The sequence below is a fragment of the Mobula hypostoma genome, chromosome 17 (genome assembly GCF_963921235.1).
Source record: "Mobula hypostoma chromosome 17, sMobHyp1.1, whole genome shotgun sequence".
NCBI classification, from domain to species: Eukaryota; Metazoa; Chordata; class Chondrichthyes; order Myliobatiformes; family Myliobatidae; genus Mobula; species Mobula hypostoma.
The window spans coordinates 42,961,354-42,977,596 of record NC_086113.1 but is presented as its reverse complement, the minus strand read 5'-3'; the positions used below and the strand labels follow the sequence as shown (position 1 = coordinate 42,977,596).

The 16,243-nt window shown below is 37.9% G+C and overlaps 1 protein-coding gene across 6 annotated transcripts in view; it reads right to left on the bottom strand.

The window, feature by feature from the left end:
- Positions 1-16,243, bottom strand: part of marchf6 (membrane-associated ring finger (C3HC4) 6) — a 79,933-nt gene that overhangs the window by 18,515 nt on the left and 45,175 nt on the right. Inside the window, exons 11-19 of one of the 6 annotated variants that reach the window (XM_063069817.1) lie at positions 13,977-14,035; positions 12,895-12,975; positions 12,404-12,484; positions 10,619-10,687; positions 9,871-9,945; positions 9,337-9,471; positions 8,799-8,918; positions 4,922-5,022; positions 1,302-1,439 (exon numbers count right to left, since the gene is read on the bottom strand). In XM_063069817.1, the coding sequence (XP_062925887.1) occupies positions 1,302-1,439; positions 4,922-5,022; positions 8,799-8,918; positions 9,337-9,471; positions 9,871-9,945; positions 10,619-10,687; positions 12,404-12,484; positions 12,895-12,975; positions 13,977-14,035 (859 nt within the window). Of the gene's footprint in view, positions 1-1,301; positions 1,440-4,921; positions 5,023-8,798; positions 8,919-9,336; positions 9,472-9,870; positions 9,946-10,618; positions 10,688-12,403; positions 12,485-12,894; positions 12,976-13,958; positions 14,036-16,243 lie in introns of all 6 variants that reach the window. The other 5 variants (XM_063069811.1, XM_063069815.1, XM_063069816.1 and 2 more) reach the window with 5 other exon arrangements.

The following is a 16,243-nucleotide window of genomic DNA, read 5'->3' as shown; positions in this document are numbered from 1 at the left end:
TATTGTGTCTTGACACATGTATCCTACAATTTTACCAAAAAATGAATGTGCTTTTTTGTTTAAATGTTACCCATTATAAACTGGCAATATGGATTAGTGTGCTCTTCCTTTCAAAGTTAGAAATGACAGCTTTAATAAAATGTAAACAAATATCTAATCTATTGCGCTGAAAAACATATTCCAGAAGAATTATACCATTGAACTTATCCGAAGATGTTCATCCTGTCCACATCTCTTCAGTCAGTCGCCTTCCTCACTGGGAGACCATAATCAATGTGGATCGGAAAAAAACATCTCCCTGTAGCTGACAACCAACACTACTGCACCTCAAGGATGCCCACTGCTCTACTCTCCTCTACACCCACAACTGTATGGCTAGGCACAACTCAAACGTCATCTATAAATTTGCTGATGACACACCAGGAATTTCAGATGGTGACAAGGAGACGTATAGGAGTGAGGTTGATCAGCTGTTTGAGCGGTGTCGCAAAAACAACCTAGTACACTTCAGTAAGACTAAGAGATTGATTGTTGACTTCAGGAAGGCTAAGTCGAAGGAACACACACCAGTCCTCACTGAGGGATCAGTAATGAAAAGAGTGAGCAGTTCCAAGCTCCTGGGTGTCAACATTTCTGGAGGATCTATCCTGGGCACAACATATTGATGAAATTACAAAAAAGGCATGACAACGGCTATATTTCATTAGGAGTTGGAGGAGAATTGGTATTTTACCAAAGACAATCACTAATTTCTACAGATGTACCGTGGAGAGCATTCTAACTGGTTGTTTCACCATCTGGTATGGAGAGCTGACTGCACAGGACTGGAAAAAGCTGCAGAGAGTTGAGAAGTCAGCCAACTTCATCATAGGCACTGGGCTCCCCGCATCCAGGACACCTTCAAAAGGTGATGCCTTAAAAACATGGCATCCATTGTTAAGGATGCCTGTCACCCAGAACATGCCCTTTTCTCACTGCTACCATCACGGTGGTGGGACAGGAGCCTGATGACACATAGTCAATATTTTAGCAGCTTCTTCCCCTCTGCCATCAGATTTCAGAATAGATAATGCACATATGCATACTACCTTGTTTTTTCCTTTTTTATTCTCTTTTTGCACTACTTAATTTTAAAAATATATTTATTGTAATTTAGGTTTTTGTATTGTAGTGCAATGTATCACTGCCGTAAAAGAACATATTTCATGACATATTTCTGTGCCAATGATATTATACCTGATTCTGATTCTAATAATCTTCACTGCCATCTAGAAAGGATAAAAGACTGAAGAAGCACTTACAGTAAATACCCAGCTGTGACTGTCCAAGCTCGAACCAGCCCCTTCAACCACTGTCGCGTGTGTCCCTGTTCCAGTAGAGCTGGCAAAACGACCTGCAAAAGCAGCAACTCCAATGACAGCTCACTGACTGGGGCATCACTATAGACAGAGGGGAAAAAAAGTTAAGACAAATACCAAACAGTCTATATATACAATTTATCATCAATGAAAAGATACAACTCTTTCCTGATTACCATTACCTCCAAGGAAGGCTTTTTGAATTGTTGGAATTTTTAGACAGCTGTCGTTTTTCAATTTTATCAGTCTGTAAATGACAACTGGAGGACAACGCATGTTAGATTTCACCTCCTCAGGTAGTTGCTACTTCACTAAATTGCAGAGGGTTGAGGTAACTTTGTGAAACAGCAATGAAAATGACCTGAGTTACTGGGAATGAAAAGAGGAAGACTCACACTATCTTTTTTAGGTCAGTTCTGCATTTTAGTTCTGCTTTATCAGATGCTGCAGCCACACCGGGCATTTGTGTCTGGAGAATATGACGCCAACATGAATGGAAAAGCATTCAATGGAATTCACTTTCATTGCGATTTTGCAGCTTACCAATACAAATGTTTTACATATCCAAATTAAGGCCATAACATGCATAAACTGTACTGGATTGGGTATTATGTAATGAACCAGAAGTGATTAGGGATCTTAAGGTAAAAGAACCCTTAGGAGGCAGTGATCACAATTTGATTGAGTTCAACTTGAAACTTGATAAGGAGAAAATAAAGTCTGATGTAGCAGTATTTCAGTGGAGTAAAGAAAATTACAGTGGTATGAGAGTGGAGTTGGTAAAAGTAAATTTAAAGGAGATGCTGGCAGGGATGACAGCAGAGCAGCAATGGAGTGAGTTTCTAGGAAAAATGAGGAAGGTGCAGGATAGATGTGTTCCTAAAACAAAAGAAATACTTAATTGCAAAATAGTACAACCATGGCTGACAAGGGAAGTCAAATCTAATGTAAAAGCAAAAGAGAGGGCATACAACATTGCAAAATTTAATGGGAAGACAGAGGATTGGAAATTTTTTTTTAAAACCCCACAGAGAGCAACTAAAAGAATTATCAGGAGGGAAAAGATGGAAGGAGGAAGGCAACAGAAGGAAATTATATAGCCTGACCTCAGTGGTTGGGAGTCAATTGTTAAGGATGAGGTTATGGAGTGCTTGGTAGGCCAGGACAAGAGAGGACAAAGTCAGCATGGTTTCCTTAAGGGAAAATCTTGCCTGACAAACCTGTTGGAATTCTTTGAGGAGATTACACATAGGATAGATAAAACAGATGCAGTGGATGTTGTATATTCTGACTTTCAGAAGCCTTTGACAAGGTGCCACACATAAGGCTGCTTACCAAGTTAAGAGCCCATGGCATTTCAGTAAAGTTACTGGCATGGTTGGTAGGGGGCAGTGAGTGGGAATAAAGAGATCTTTCTCTGGTTGGCTGCCAGCAATTAGTGGGGTTCCACAGGGTTCGGTGTTGGGACCACTTCTTTCTATGCTGAATATCAATGATTTAGATAATGGAAAAGATGGTTTTGTTGCCAAGTTTGCAGATGATACAAAGATTGGTGAAGGGATAGATACTGTAGAGGAAACAAGTAGGCAACAGAAGACTTCGACAGATTAGGTAAATGGGTTAAGAGAATGGCAAATTAAATACAATGTTGGAAAATGCATCGTCATGCACTTTGGTAGTAGAAATAAATGAACAGACTATTTTCTAAATGGGGTGAAAATCTAACAATTTGAGATGCAAAGGGCCTTGTGCAGAACACCCTAAAGGTTAACTTGCAGGTTGAGTCAGTGGTGAGGAAGGCAAATGCAATGTTAGCGTTAATTTCAAGAGGTCTCAATACAAGAGCAGGGATGTGATGCTGAGGCTTTAAGGCACTGGTGAGGCCTCACCTTGAAGACTGTAAACAGTTTTGGCCTCCTCATCTAAGAAAATATTGGCATTGGAGAGGGTTCAGAGGAGGTTCACAAGGATGATTCCGTCTGTGAATGATAGGGTTATCACACGAGGAACGTTTGATGGCTCTGGGTCTGTAGTCGTTGGAATTTAGAAGGATGAAGGTGGGATCTCTTTGATACCTTTTGAATGTTGAAAGGCCTAGACAGGCTAGATGTAGAAAGGATATTCCCCACGGTGGGGGAATCTAGGACAAGAGTCTCAGGATAGATGGGTGTCCATTTAAAACAGAAATGCAGAGAAATTTCTTCAGTCAGAGGGTGGCGAATTTCTGGAATTTATTACCACAGACAGCTACTGAGGCCAGTTTGTTGGGTGTATTAAAGGCAGAACTTGATAGGTTCCTGAATGGATATGGCATCAAAGGTTACAGGGAGAAGGCTGGGGAGTGGGGCAAAGGAAGGGAAAAAAGGATCAGCCATGATGGAATGGCGGACCAGACTCAATGGGCCAAATGGCCTCATTCTGCTCCTACGTCTTATAAGGAGGTTAAACATATTACAGTACAGCACAGGAACAGGGCTTTCAACCCACACTATTGTGTCAAACTTATTAAGCTAATCCCTTTTGTCTACACATTTTCCATACCCCCCCTTTCAAAACGCTCTTTTAAATGCTACCCTGGAAGCACATTTTGGGCATTTACCACTCTGCAAAGAAAAACTTGACCCAAACATATCCTTTGAATATTCCCTCTCCCCTTACTTTAAATTCATGGCCTGTAATATTAGACACTTTGACCCCCCCCCCCCGTAACAAAGCTCTCTACCCTATCTATGTTTCTCATAATTTTTATAAACTTCTGTCAGGTCTCTGAGCCTCAGCCTTTGCCTCTCCAGGGAAAACAATGCTAGTTTCTTCATGTAGTCCTTAATGCAGCATCCCGGTAAATCTCTCCTGCACCCTTTCCAAAGCGTCAGCATTCTTCCTATAATGGGGGGTGGGGAGGCGGGGGAAAGGAGACCAGAACTGAATGTAATACCCTAGATGACATGTAACCACAGTTCTATAAAGCTGCAACATAACCTCCTATCAAACTCAATGGTTTATCTAATAAAAACCTTTTTTGCCACTCAATCAGCGGGTACAGGTACTTTCAGGGAACTATTGACTTGAACCCCAGGATCCTCTGTACGTAATTTTTTAAAAAAAGACATACCACATTAAGAGTTTAAGAAAAGCTTAAGTGTGCATTGTTATTGGCAGGGGAATGTCAAACTTTTAATTATGGAAGGTACACAAACAGGAGGACCTTGGTAGCATTTCTACAACTGGGTGTGAAGTGAATTTGTAAAGTGTTTTACAGCAGCTCAAAAAAAAACAAGATATTAGCACCAGAAGGATTGTATGGAGTACCTGCCCCATTACAAACTAAAGTTAGTCCAAGGAATGTTTAAGTGTAAATTACTTCATTGGTCATTTAGTATACATGATAAACATTTACCCTATGCTGGGCTGTATGAATAGGGTCTCAGGACTCTGGTTACTTTAACCTTTCAAATGGACATGCAGATTGTCAGAATATGGCAGCCCAAATCATATTGCCATTGGACATTTAAAAATCAGGAATGTCAATTATAATATTGTTGTTATACAGGATAATGTTTTACCTGTAAAGCATTACATTGTATGGCAGAAAGTCAGGTAGCAGAGTCTTAATAATACGAATTGGTAACCACAACATCAGAAGGACTATCGATCCAAAGACAATCTGCAAAGAAAAAGTCAACACCCCCATATTTAACCAAAAGAGTTATGTAAAACGAAAATAAATGTTTGAGATGTTTTACTTATTTCTCATGTGCCTAGAAAATGTATCCTTCAAATGTTTTCCATTTTCTTCCAGTTATTTGTATAATTGTTTCATTTTGAGCACAGAGTCAGAGCAATACATGGTTAGAGGTGCTTTGGCCAGAGTCCTCGCTGATCGCGGTGCCCACCCATCTGGTCTCAATCTCCTGCATTCAGCCCATATCCTTCCAATCTCCACTCGTCCAAGTACCTATCCAAGTGCCTCTTAAATGATGCCATTGACCTTCTCACAACCACTTCCTCTGGTAGCTCATTCGATATACTCACTACCCTCTGTGTGGAAAAAGTTACCACTCAGGTTCATATTAAATCTCTCCCCTCTCATCTTAAACTTGTGACACTTAGTTTTGGACTTGTCTATCCTAGGAAAAAGACTGTTACCATCCATCATATCCATGTCTCTCATAATTCTAAACACTTCTATAACGTTGGTCCTCATTCTCCTACGTTCTAAGGACAAAGGCCTAGCTAACTTCTCTCCATAGCTCAGGGCCCATTTAACCACAATTTCTATAATAAAGCTTTCAAAACTGCACTTCACCAACAACTTGTATAACTGCTACATAATCTCTCCCGTTGACTTTGTTGAAGGCCTTCAGGTCTAAACAGACAACATCCATTGCCCATCCTCACCTGTTCCAAAAAAACTCTTAAAAGTTTGTTAAGTAGGACCTTCCACACACAAAATCATGCTGATCATCCTAATCAGACTTTGTCTCTTCAAATACTGGTAAATCCTGTCCCTCAGAAACCCCTCTAGTAATTTCTGAACATTGAAGTCAGGCTGACAGGCCTGTAGTTCCCTTGCTCATCCAAACTAGCCTTAAACAATGGAAAAACATTTGCCACCTTCCAGTCTAGAGGAACTTCCCCAGTGGCTAACAATTGAAGGAAATATCCCTGCAAAAGCCTCTGCAATTTTCTTATAGTTTCCTACAAAGTCCAAGGACCTAGGGCTTATCCACCTTAATTTGCTGGAAGGCTGCAAATACCTCATCTTCTGGTTATATGGATGTTTTCCAAAACATCTCCACTTGTTTCCCTTATCTCTTGAGCAACCATGGTTTTCTCTTCAGTAAACACAGAGGAGAAATATGTATTAATATTCCCATTACATTTTCTGTGGATCACGACATGACTACTAGCACAAAGGATAAACATCAATTTTCACTGATTGGAGCGTTTAAGCCAAAACCAACAAACCATACAAAATAATATTGAAAACCAGCCTCTTCACCAAAATTCAATCATTATTCTGAACAAGAATCCAATCACTGAAAAAGTGCCATTGATCAAAAGCTACAGAAGCAAATGGTGGAATGTGCAGGTTTATGTAAAACCCGTTTTCATCCACATGCAATACAAGAATTGAAACATTAAAACAGTCAGTGTTCCACTCCTCAAATGGGTTAGCCATTTAATCATAATATACCATGCTATCCAATCTGAGAGCTGATTAATTCTTTCCAACCAAGTATTTATCCACATTTATTCCAAATACTCCTTTCTGCAAACACCCTGGGTAACTTGTCTCTGTTCAATAATTTATCTCAAGAGTACAGGCAACAGGTGCTTTGGGTGGGTAGGGTTAGTTCCTAGAAATACATCTATATTGTAATTTTCTCCATTGCAAACTCCTCTTTCTATTTGAATCCTACGTTATAAGCATAGATGAGCCCCAAGGGACAGGATGCATTTTATTGGCGATGACAAAGTGGCCCACTGCCGAGGATAACTTTAAACTCTGGAGATGGACAAGGCTCATATGAAAAAAACTGTCAATTTTTACTTTTTAGTTACTCAATACTGTGGGGGACAATAAAATATGCATACAATGTCATTGGTGACTGCCTGCTAGCCGCTGATGGAGCAACAGCTCTCTACTGCCATTCCTAATTTACTTACTTTTCTCTCCAACCTTTTGAAATACTATTGTTAGACAGCATATTATTTTAATATGACTACTAAAGCAGCTTTGGAAGCTATTACGAGTTCAATTCAAAAGCTTACTGAGGAGTCTCAACAGTTTAGAAAAGAAATCAGTGCTGAAATTAAACAAATAGGTACGAAACTAGAAGTTATTCAAGCAATTCTAACCCAACATGATAAGATGATAAAGGAACGTGAAGATGTTATTACTTTACTGGACAGGAGAATGGATGATATGCAAAAGCTATATGTAAAGTTATATGTCATTGGCAGTCACAGCTAAGCCTGTCCTTTGTCATGGCATCTCTTGTCTGAGGTCAGGTGAACAGACGCCTCAGAGTGCAGCACTGCCTCACTCTTCCTCTGCAAGCCAGTTTCTCCGATATGTAAAGCTCGTGGATTCAAAAAGTTAAAAATGAGATCATCATCATATGCACAGGGCAATGAAGTGCTTACTTGCAGCAGCATTACAGGCAGATATCATCAGATAGACATCATTTGCAGGAAAAACAAGTTATACGTAACATTTTAGGACCGAGATGAGGAAAAACTTCTTCACACAAAGAGTGGTGAATCTGTGGAATTCTCTGCCACAGGAAACAGTTGAGGCCAGTTCATTGGCTATATTTAAAAGGGAGTTAGATAAGGCCCTTGTGGCTAAAGGGATCGGGGGTATGGAGAGAAGGTGGGTATAGGGTTCTGAGTTGGATGATCAGCCATGATCGTACTGAACGGGGTGCAGGCTCGAAGGGCCAAATGACCTACTCCTGCACCTATTTTCTATGTTTCTATTTATAAGAAAGAACACAATGGGAACACAGAAATGTCCATTTTACTGCAATGACTCAAGTGATCAGTGTGGCTGAACTGTAGTGATTATGATTTAGTGATTGATTCAAGAATCCAACTGTTGAAGGGAAGTAGCAGTTCTTGAACCTGCACCTCTTGCCTTATTGCAGTAGCGTGGCCGGTATGGTGGGAAGCAAGGTCTCCTGTAGATACTATGAATGGTGGGGAGGGATGTGCCTGTGATGTATTGTGCAGAATCCTCTAAACTCTGCAGCTTCTTACATTCCTGTGCATTTGAGTTGCCATACCAGTCCATGCTGCAACCACTCAGGATACAAACCCTGGAGAAGTTTGTTAAAGAGTGTCCAGTGACAAGCCACACCTCCTTAAGAGATTAAAGACACTGGTGTTCTTTCTTTATGAAAGGGTTTTGGAAGTGGGATATCAGGAAAAATGGTGGAATTTGAGGGTCAGTGCTCTTGGGAATAGGGTGATGTTGAAGGAGTTCAGCAGGGTAACAGGGGTGAGTTAGTGGAAGTGGAGTAAAGGTTGAAGGATTACTTTAAGAAACTGGTTATTGCATCTGAGATTCCTCACAGTAATCAGAGAAAATGCTTCAGCATTACACTGCGATAGCTATCCACATGTCCTCAGACTGGAGATGTAGCAAAGGGGGAACTTAGATCTAAGTTTGACCCAATTGACCCTGTGACGCCATATCCAAGTCTTACTGCATTACAGCATAGAAAGATTAAAAATAAAAACAGGCAAAATTTGTTGTTCCTTTCACATTTTGTATTTATTTCACATTCCCGCCCCCCCCCCCGCCAAATAAATTCTGAAGACTGAATTTTAATTCAAAGCTCAAATCTTTGGGTAATGATTTGTCAATTCTGTTACTTAAATGAATGGCCAGAATGCAGGGGGTTCACTTGTAACTTGTTGATATGTACTTACCACAGACAATATGAAGCGCCTGAAATGTCTATATATGGGTAAATGGATCATCTCTTGAACAGGGTTAAAGTCTGGATCATTCAAATTTCTTAAAAACCATAAGACGCCAGGTCTCAACACCTAACAGAAAGTAACAACTTTAAATAGTAACAGCAATAAATGAAAGTCAAAAACCATAAGGTACAAAATATAATTTGAAAAATGTTGTTTTTGACTCAAAATTCAACTTTTTAGCAGATTTCTTCATTACCAAATAGAAATTATCAAATTTTGTTGTACTGAAAATAAATGCATACATAAGTATCAAATTCACATTATAGGTTTTTTTTTAGAAGTACATTGAGAAAAACTAACTTAAATGTTGATTTTGATTTGCAAAAAAAATTGGATGCATTTGAAAGATGAACCAGTATTGTGATGTGCGAGAGGCTGACTGCTGTTAGAGCAATATTTTTAACCATCTTTAAGGACCAGGAACAAAACAAATATCTAAGGAAAAATCACAATTCCATCAGTATCTGATTTTAGATTAACTTACCTCCCTGAGTAGAAGAATGAAAGATGCAAAATAGAAGACATAGACCATTCCCACCAGCCAATGCAGAAACATTGTGGTGCCAGGTGCAGATTGAAAACTCAGCTCGCGGTCTTTCAAGGTAGCATCAAACATTTCCTAGAGACCAGATTGGAATTAATAATATGTCATACTCAATAATTGAGTTACTAAAGCACACTGAAAGAATATATCAAATACCAACATCTTGAAAAGGTTTTCCCGTCATTTCTTTCTGAATGAGAAACATGCTATCTAAAGATCCCTAGTTCTTGACTCCAAGTTTGAAAAATCACACCAAGCATCTACTCTGTTAAAACCTTTCAGATTTTTAGTTCTCAATGAGATGTCCTCATGTTTATACACTAGCAAATACAACACTAAATGTACATTGAACATTTAGTTTCTTCCTCAATACTTGGCATTTTCAAAGATTTTTAAGATAAGAATAATTCTCAAAGTCTCACACTACTCATCAACTAGACCAGATTTCTATTCCATAATTTAAAAAACACTTACCAGTGAGCATATATCAAGCCACCATCCGCAGATAAGCGGGAACACACCAATTTCTACAACTACCAGCAGAGATACCTAAATGAAAATATTTTGTATTACCAACAATCTTCAGTAAGAAAACTCAGATAATTCCAAAATACATGCATAATCATTTTTTCTGTCATTTCCAATCACCATATTGAAATTAGTCTCTAACACAACGGCAAAAGATAAAAAATGCAAACATACAAAGGTACACATCAACTGAATTTTTAACTTTGTATCATGCTTTACATTGAGGCACTAAAGGAAGGCTAGATGACTCCCTACATAAAGATTCCGGGAAAAGCATCAGATCTCTCTCCATAATACTGCTGTTTCTATTCATTTGGAAGCCCAGAGACAGGACATCCATTGAGCATTCTCACAATTATTTCAGTTGTGAACTTCTTCCAAAATGTACATTCAATACATTCTAAAATGAGAGTAGTCTGTTGTTTTGATTAATGACAGCAAGTAGTAATAATCCCATTTTAAATAACATATTTATATTTAATTTTAATCTAATAACCCTCAAAATTAACAATGACAGAATACATATTCTGCACAAGTCAAAACATTTCCAATATACAATTCAAGATCAAAGTATATTGAAGCAAATGCTTCCAGATATATATGCCAGTAATCTGCTTATTTTGAGAATGCACTTAACTTAATTTCAAATATAAAGCCACAGACAATTACAATCTTTAGGCCAAGGTTACAATACCTTAACAACAATATAGCAGACACCCAATAAACGCCGGGATCTCTGAAACTTCACCAGTGCAGCCAACCCCTGAGTTAAGTTAAGCAAGACAACCAAATATTTCATGATGTGAATATTCTACTGTTCACATCTTGTATCCCAGCAGCAATGGGAAGGACAAAAGGAGACAGTGGAATTAGGGCAACAATCTTAGTTTCATAACAATTATCAACCAAAACTTTAAAAAAAAACTCCTGGGCAGCTGTAGAAATCACTGAACAATACTAAAATAAGCACAGCAGGAATGTACTGTATTGGTAATTCAAAGAATTTCAGATGGGATCCTAAAGCTCCCCCATGTAATTGAGAGTACTAATCCCTATTTTAAGCAGCCAGATCCTCAGTGACAAAGAATTGTGAGACAATAGGACCTTGTGGGTCAACGTAGTCATTTTAGCAGATCAAACAGGACCTGCCAACAGCCAAAAATAACTTTAATGATCCTAGCAAAACCTTTCAAATGTTTCTGAGAATCTCGACATTTAGAAATAACAGAAGATTTGCATATGCCAAATTCATGCTTGATACTTAAAGATCAATAACAAGAGTGGGTAGCCTGTTCACACCTGAAAGCAAACTGCTTGGATGCTGGAAATCTGAAAAGGAATATAGAGTGCTGGAAACGCTCAAGCCAGGTGGGTAATGTCTGTGAAAAATGAGGCGGAAATAATAATTCAGTTTGAATTATCATCAGAACTTACATTTTTTTGGGAATAGGTCTGGGGTTTCTGGGCTAGGCAATAGCCTCAGGTGTCATGTGCCATGATTCACAGGCACAGAAAGGGAGGGAAATATTTGGAAGGAGCTGAGGGGTGGATTAAGAACCAAATGAGATGGCATGGAGGCAGAAGTAGGGAAACTGCAGGTGGCAAATGGAATTGGGCAGGATATAGTGGATTAGCCGGGGGGTGGGGGGGGGACGAAGGGTTAGGTAATGTGAGGAAGGGAGACCTCAGAAAGATCATGAGTGAGATCATGTTTCGGAGCCTGTGTTTGTTCAGTCTCTGTGCTGAGGTTATATACATACGTTAACATTCGTTGGTGAGGATAGTCCATGTAGAAGACCCTGGTTTCTAAGGTTTTGAACCATCTTGCCATTTGACCAACAGCTCACAAATAGATATCAAGCAATAGCACGAACAATGAATACAGCAAAACTAATGACACCAGGTGTAGAACTGAAGATATGCTGCAGAACTAACTACTTCTTTCCAGTTACCTGAATGAGTACAATCCCACAACACACTGGCTCAATGGCTATACCAACAATACCTCCCAAACAGGAGATCCTCTCATGGACAGTGGCAGCAGATACACAAGTACCTCATCACCTGCACTTCCACACCATTGCCAATATTGCACACCATTCTGCCTTGGAAATGCATCACCATCCTTCACAGTCACTGAGTCTACACCCCGAAACGGAGGGAACAGATTCATCGGAAGGGCTGTGCCAGTTTAAGGTTGCACATTGCCACCTTACTGAGGAAAATTAGAGACGGCTAATAAACGTTGACACTTCCAGTGATATCAAGATCCTAAAAATATAAAAAAACTCAAAAACCCTCAACCTGTTGTATGCTCTGTTGAAGCACCCAATTTGTTTAGTCCAGGAAAGGAACCCAAATCACTGCAGCACTGGTGGGAACTTTTACTAGGTAGCTGATGAAATGATATTTTATGATGAATTCTTTGCTGATACTGGGAACTCAAAATAAATTTTCTTTGAGGAAACAAAAAGGATACATGACAGATTATTAAAGTCATAGCCAGCAACACATAGCCAACTATTGTTGTTATCAGGCCTTCAAAATGTGAGGCTTGAACCTGAAAAACACAATTGGTACAGTGGATTACCATCACTGAGTTGCATAAATATTTAATATTAAATTTAAAATACATTTCAATCTTTATTGTTTGACAGACTGCTCATCTTTAAATGCAAAACACATTTTTCCTAACGCTAATTCGCTTTTAGGGTGTTTATTTATGTTTGATACATTTTGATAAGCAATTTATTAAAATGTTAGCAAGAGAACTTTCCAGTAAAAAATCTGATAATCTGCAATCTGACCATTTGGAAACCTTCATGGTTTAACATCTGGCTCAACAGATGTTTATATTTTCCATTTACTGAGTTTCAGCTCTCATTCTCCACATTTACTCTCCGTAGTACTGGTTCCAAGATTTCCACCCATTTGTTGGGACACCAATTCCTATATTTCTGTTAAACTCACCGGGCTGTGAAGGCCGACCTTCATGCCTGGCCTGCTGCGTTCACCAGCAACTTTGATGTGTGTTGCTTGAATTTCCAGCATCTGCAGAATTCCTGTTGTTCTTCATTAAAATTTACTAAGTTTCCTGTACTTCTTTTAAACTTACCAATTCACTGATATGTCTAATCATTTTTTAAAATTTAAGATCATTTAAATTAAGTTGTATTAATAAAACATTGATAGATTGGAAAATTTATCTGTCACCGAAAACCTCAAATTTGCAATTCAGATTTTTACTTCAAATTTTTATTTCAAATTAAAAAGTAGCACTGCAAAGCAATTCATTCGCAAAAAAGCAACACAGATCAAGTTATCATTTACTAATGACTTTCACCACTCTTAAACCATGTATACTAATAATTAAACTGATTCCCGAGACATACATTAGTATAAATATAAATTACATTAATAAAAATAAGCAACAATGCAGAAAGCCAAAAGCCATCAGAATAGACCTTTCCAAGTGAAAATAGGGATGACGATAAATGCTTGTCTGGCCATTGATGTGCACAGCTCATAACTGAATTAAAAAAAGATTAATCCTATTTTAGCAGATATTTTTCACACTCCTGCATATACAACTTAAACATTTCCAAAATTAATGCTCATAATGGTAAAGGCACTATCAGTTGTTTAACTGGTAAAGAGCATTGGGGATCAGCACCATAAAGGGCTACCCCTCTCCCCGTCCAAAAGGAAGATGGTCTCCAAAGGGAGGGGAGGGGGTGGCCCTCTATGGCACTGATTCAGTATCTTCAATATTTTGCTTTTGGAAAATGATGGATTATCAAAAATACATCACCAAACTCCAAAAGAATGGTAAATATATCAAGGTACTTTTGTTAAAATGGGTAACTAATTTCAAGAGGTTATTTAAGTAGGTATTCTTGATTACTCTGTTTTTATTTCAGTTAAATATACAATCAATTTGGTTCATATAATCAAATACATCAATACCACACAATACTGCTACGTTATTACTAATTTGACTAACTTCATATAGAGTCTTCTAATAGGACACGCACCGTATCGTTGGTACTTACATACTCCTCAAAACCCAAACCAACTACTGAGAAGTGTCCGATGTGGTAAGGACAGAATGCTGAAATGTACAAAAGCAGTATTACAGAACAATGCACTGGGGTTTGTGCTTTCCATTCTTGTTCCAAAGAAGTTGTCTTCTTAAACTATTACAAAATGCAAGCTATTTTGAAACATTAAAGAGAAAGGAGGAATAATGGTGAATAAAATGTTCCAATCAACTTATTAAAAGGATACAAGTTTCACCTATCTGCTGGTTTGATAACATTTGTTCGGACAGCATTTGATTCAGCTAGATATAGCAACATTACAACAAACCCATATCACAAGAAATTTCTTATCCTTGAATAATTAATGCTGACGATACAACTTTTTAAATAAAGCATTTAATTTAAAAGCTAACATTCTTCCTTTCAGAGGAGCCAAGATTTGAGAATATTCATCTTATCACTGGCAGGACTAATAGAATTGAGAATATAAAAAAAAGGGGCTAATGCACTCCTTAAATGGTATACAAAGTTTGTCAAACAGTAATGGCAGATTCATCCTGACAATGAGATGCAAAAGAAACAAATTTGTATAACATTCGTAAAATCACTTCACTAAAAGTATGGAGGGAAATCATTCATAGGCGCTTGATTTAAAAAGTCAATGGAGGCACCTCTCATAAAAAAATTAATATGGGAACATTTAGTGCTTTTATTTCAACCTACAGCAAATTAGCCTTTTTGAACTAAGATATCACAAACTGGTGACTATTCTCCATTTCTTCGCTATAAAGTTGCAGAAAAACCATCAGTCACGATTCATATTTCTGAATTGTATGTACATTCCAATTCAATTAAAATTAAAACTAGTTTCCATGGACCAATAAGAAGGTATGCAGAAAGTTAGTTGGAGACAAGTTGACCAGCATGCTTTTCATCTAAAGACTGTCTGATCTTCAAGTTGGGCATAATCTACCTAATCCAACATCACTTGATTTCCCTAATAACAAAAGAAAATTGATCAATCTGGTTCAAGTGAATCAGTGATTATTTCTCCACAGCTACTGATGGTAGAGAATGCCAAAGATTCACCACTGTGCAAAAATTTTTCATTTCAATCCTAAAGGGCCTCCACTTATTTTGAACCTGTGCTGCAACAGTTCTACATTCCTCAGCTAAGAGATCATTCTCCCTGTATCTTCCCTAGGAATTATATACATTTTGATGCGATCTTACTGGACAAAATGCACAAAAAATTGTTTGACATTTGTGGAACACTTCCCCAGTAAACTAAACCAAATTCCCATTGGGAACTTGCTAGAAAACAAAACAAAATGGTCCACATGGTCAAGCATATCAGTCCCAGTTGTATCATTACTTGACATCATATGTTTTCCTAGCAGTTATACTGTAGAATTAGCTCACGGACCCTGGGATGAATTAGACCTGTCACGGGATCTGCAATGACATTGACTTCAAAAGTAGGTTCTTCTTTAAAAATTGGACTTTGCTTAATGTCATAATTATTTTAAAGTATGTTGTTGTTCATTTAGTAATTTAAATAATTGTAAATCTGACTAATTTTCACAATTTAAAATCCCCAACCATCTGCAGGGAAAAATAGGGGCAGCGATTTTTCAGTTGTCAAAACTAGCAGCAAGTTTTGGATTTACCACTTCTCTACTGTCATCACAGAACTCCATAATATGTTGAGTTAACCAGATAAGAAAAAAGGCACAGAATGACCAAGAGGAATAACGGCAAGATGACACCTAGGCTAATTTATATACTTACTCAAAACATGACCCAGATATTATTGACCAATAACACCACCTCATTAACCATGTTCTGTATTTTGCTAATTTTTGAAAACAATGGAACATGAAAATTGGAAACTAGAGAAGTTAAAATGATTCTCCTTTGTCTATGGTGTATTCTTGAGTTGTAAGTGGGATAGTTCAATTAATTTCAAAGTTAAATCAGTTGCTAAAGAAGTTGAGCTTATCAATCATTCCATTATGGAATTCAGATTTCAATTTAAGCTACAACTCAGCCACCAGCTCATCTGGATCTTGTAAAGCAAGAGTTCTTTAGTATACATGTGCCTCTGCAAATCATGATAGCAATTGAAAGCAATAATTCAACTTCTGGAAGAATCGTAAATTACTTTTGGTATGTTACAAATACTAACCTTAAAGCAGTTTAATAAAATGTATGCATGGAAATATACAGCATATGCAATAACATCTTAAAGATTATATCATTATATTGAATAGTAATTC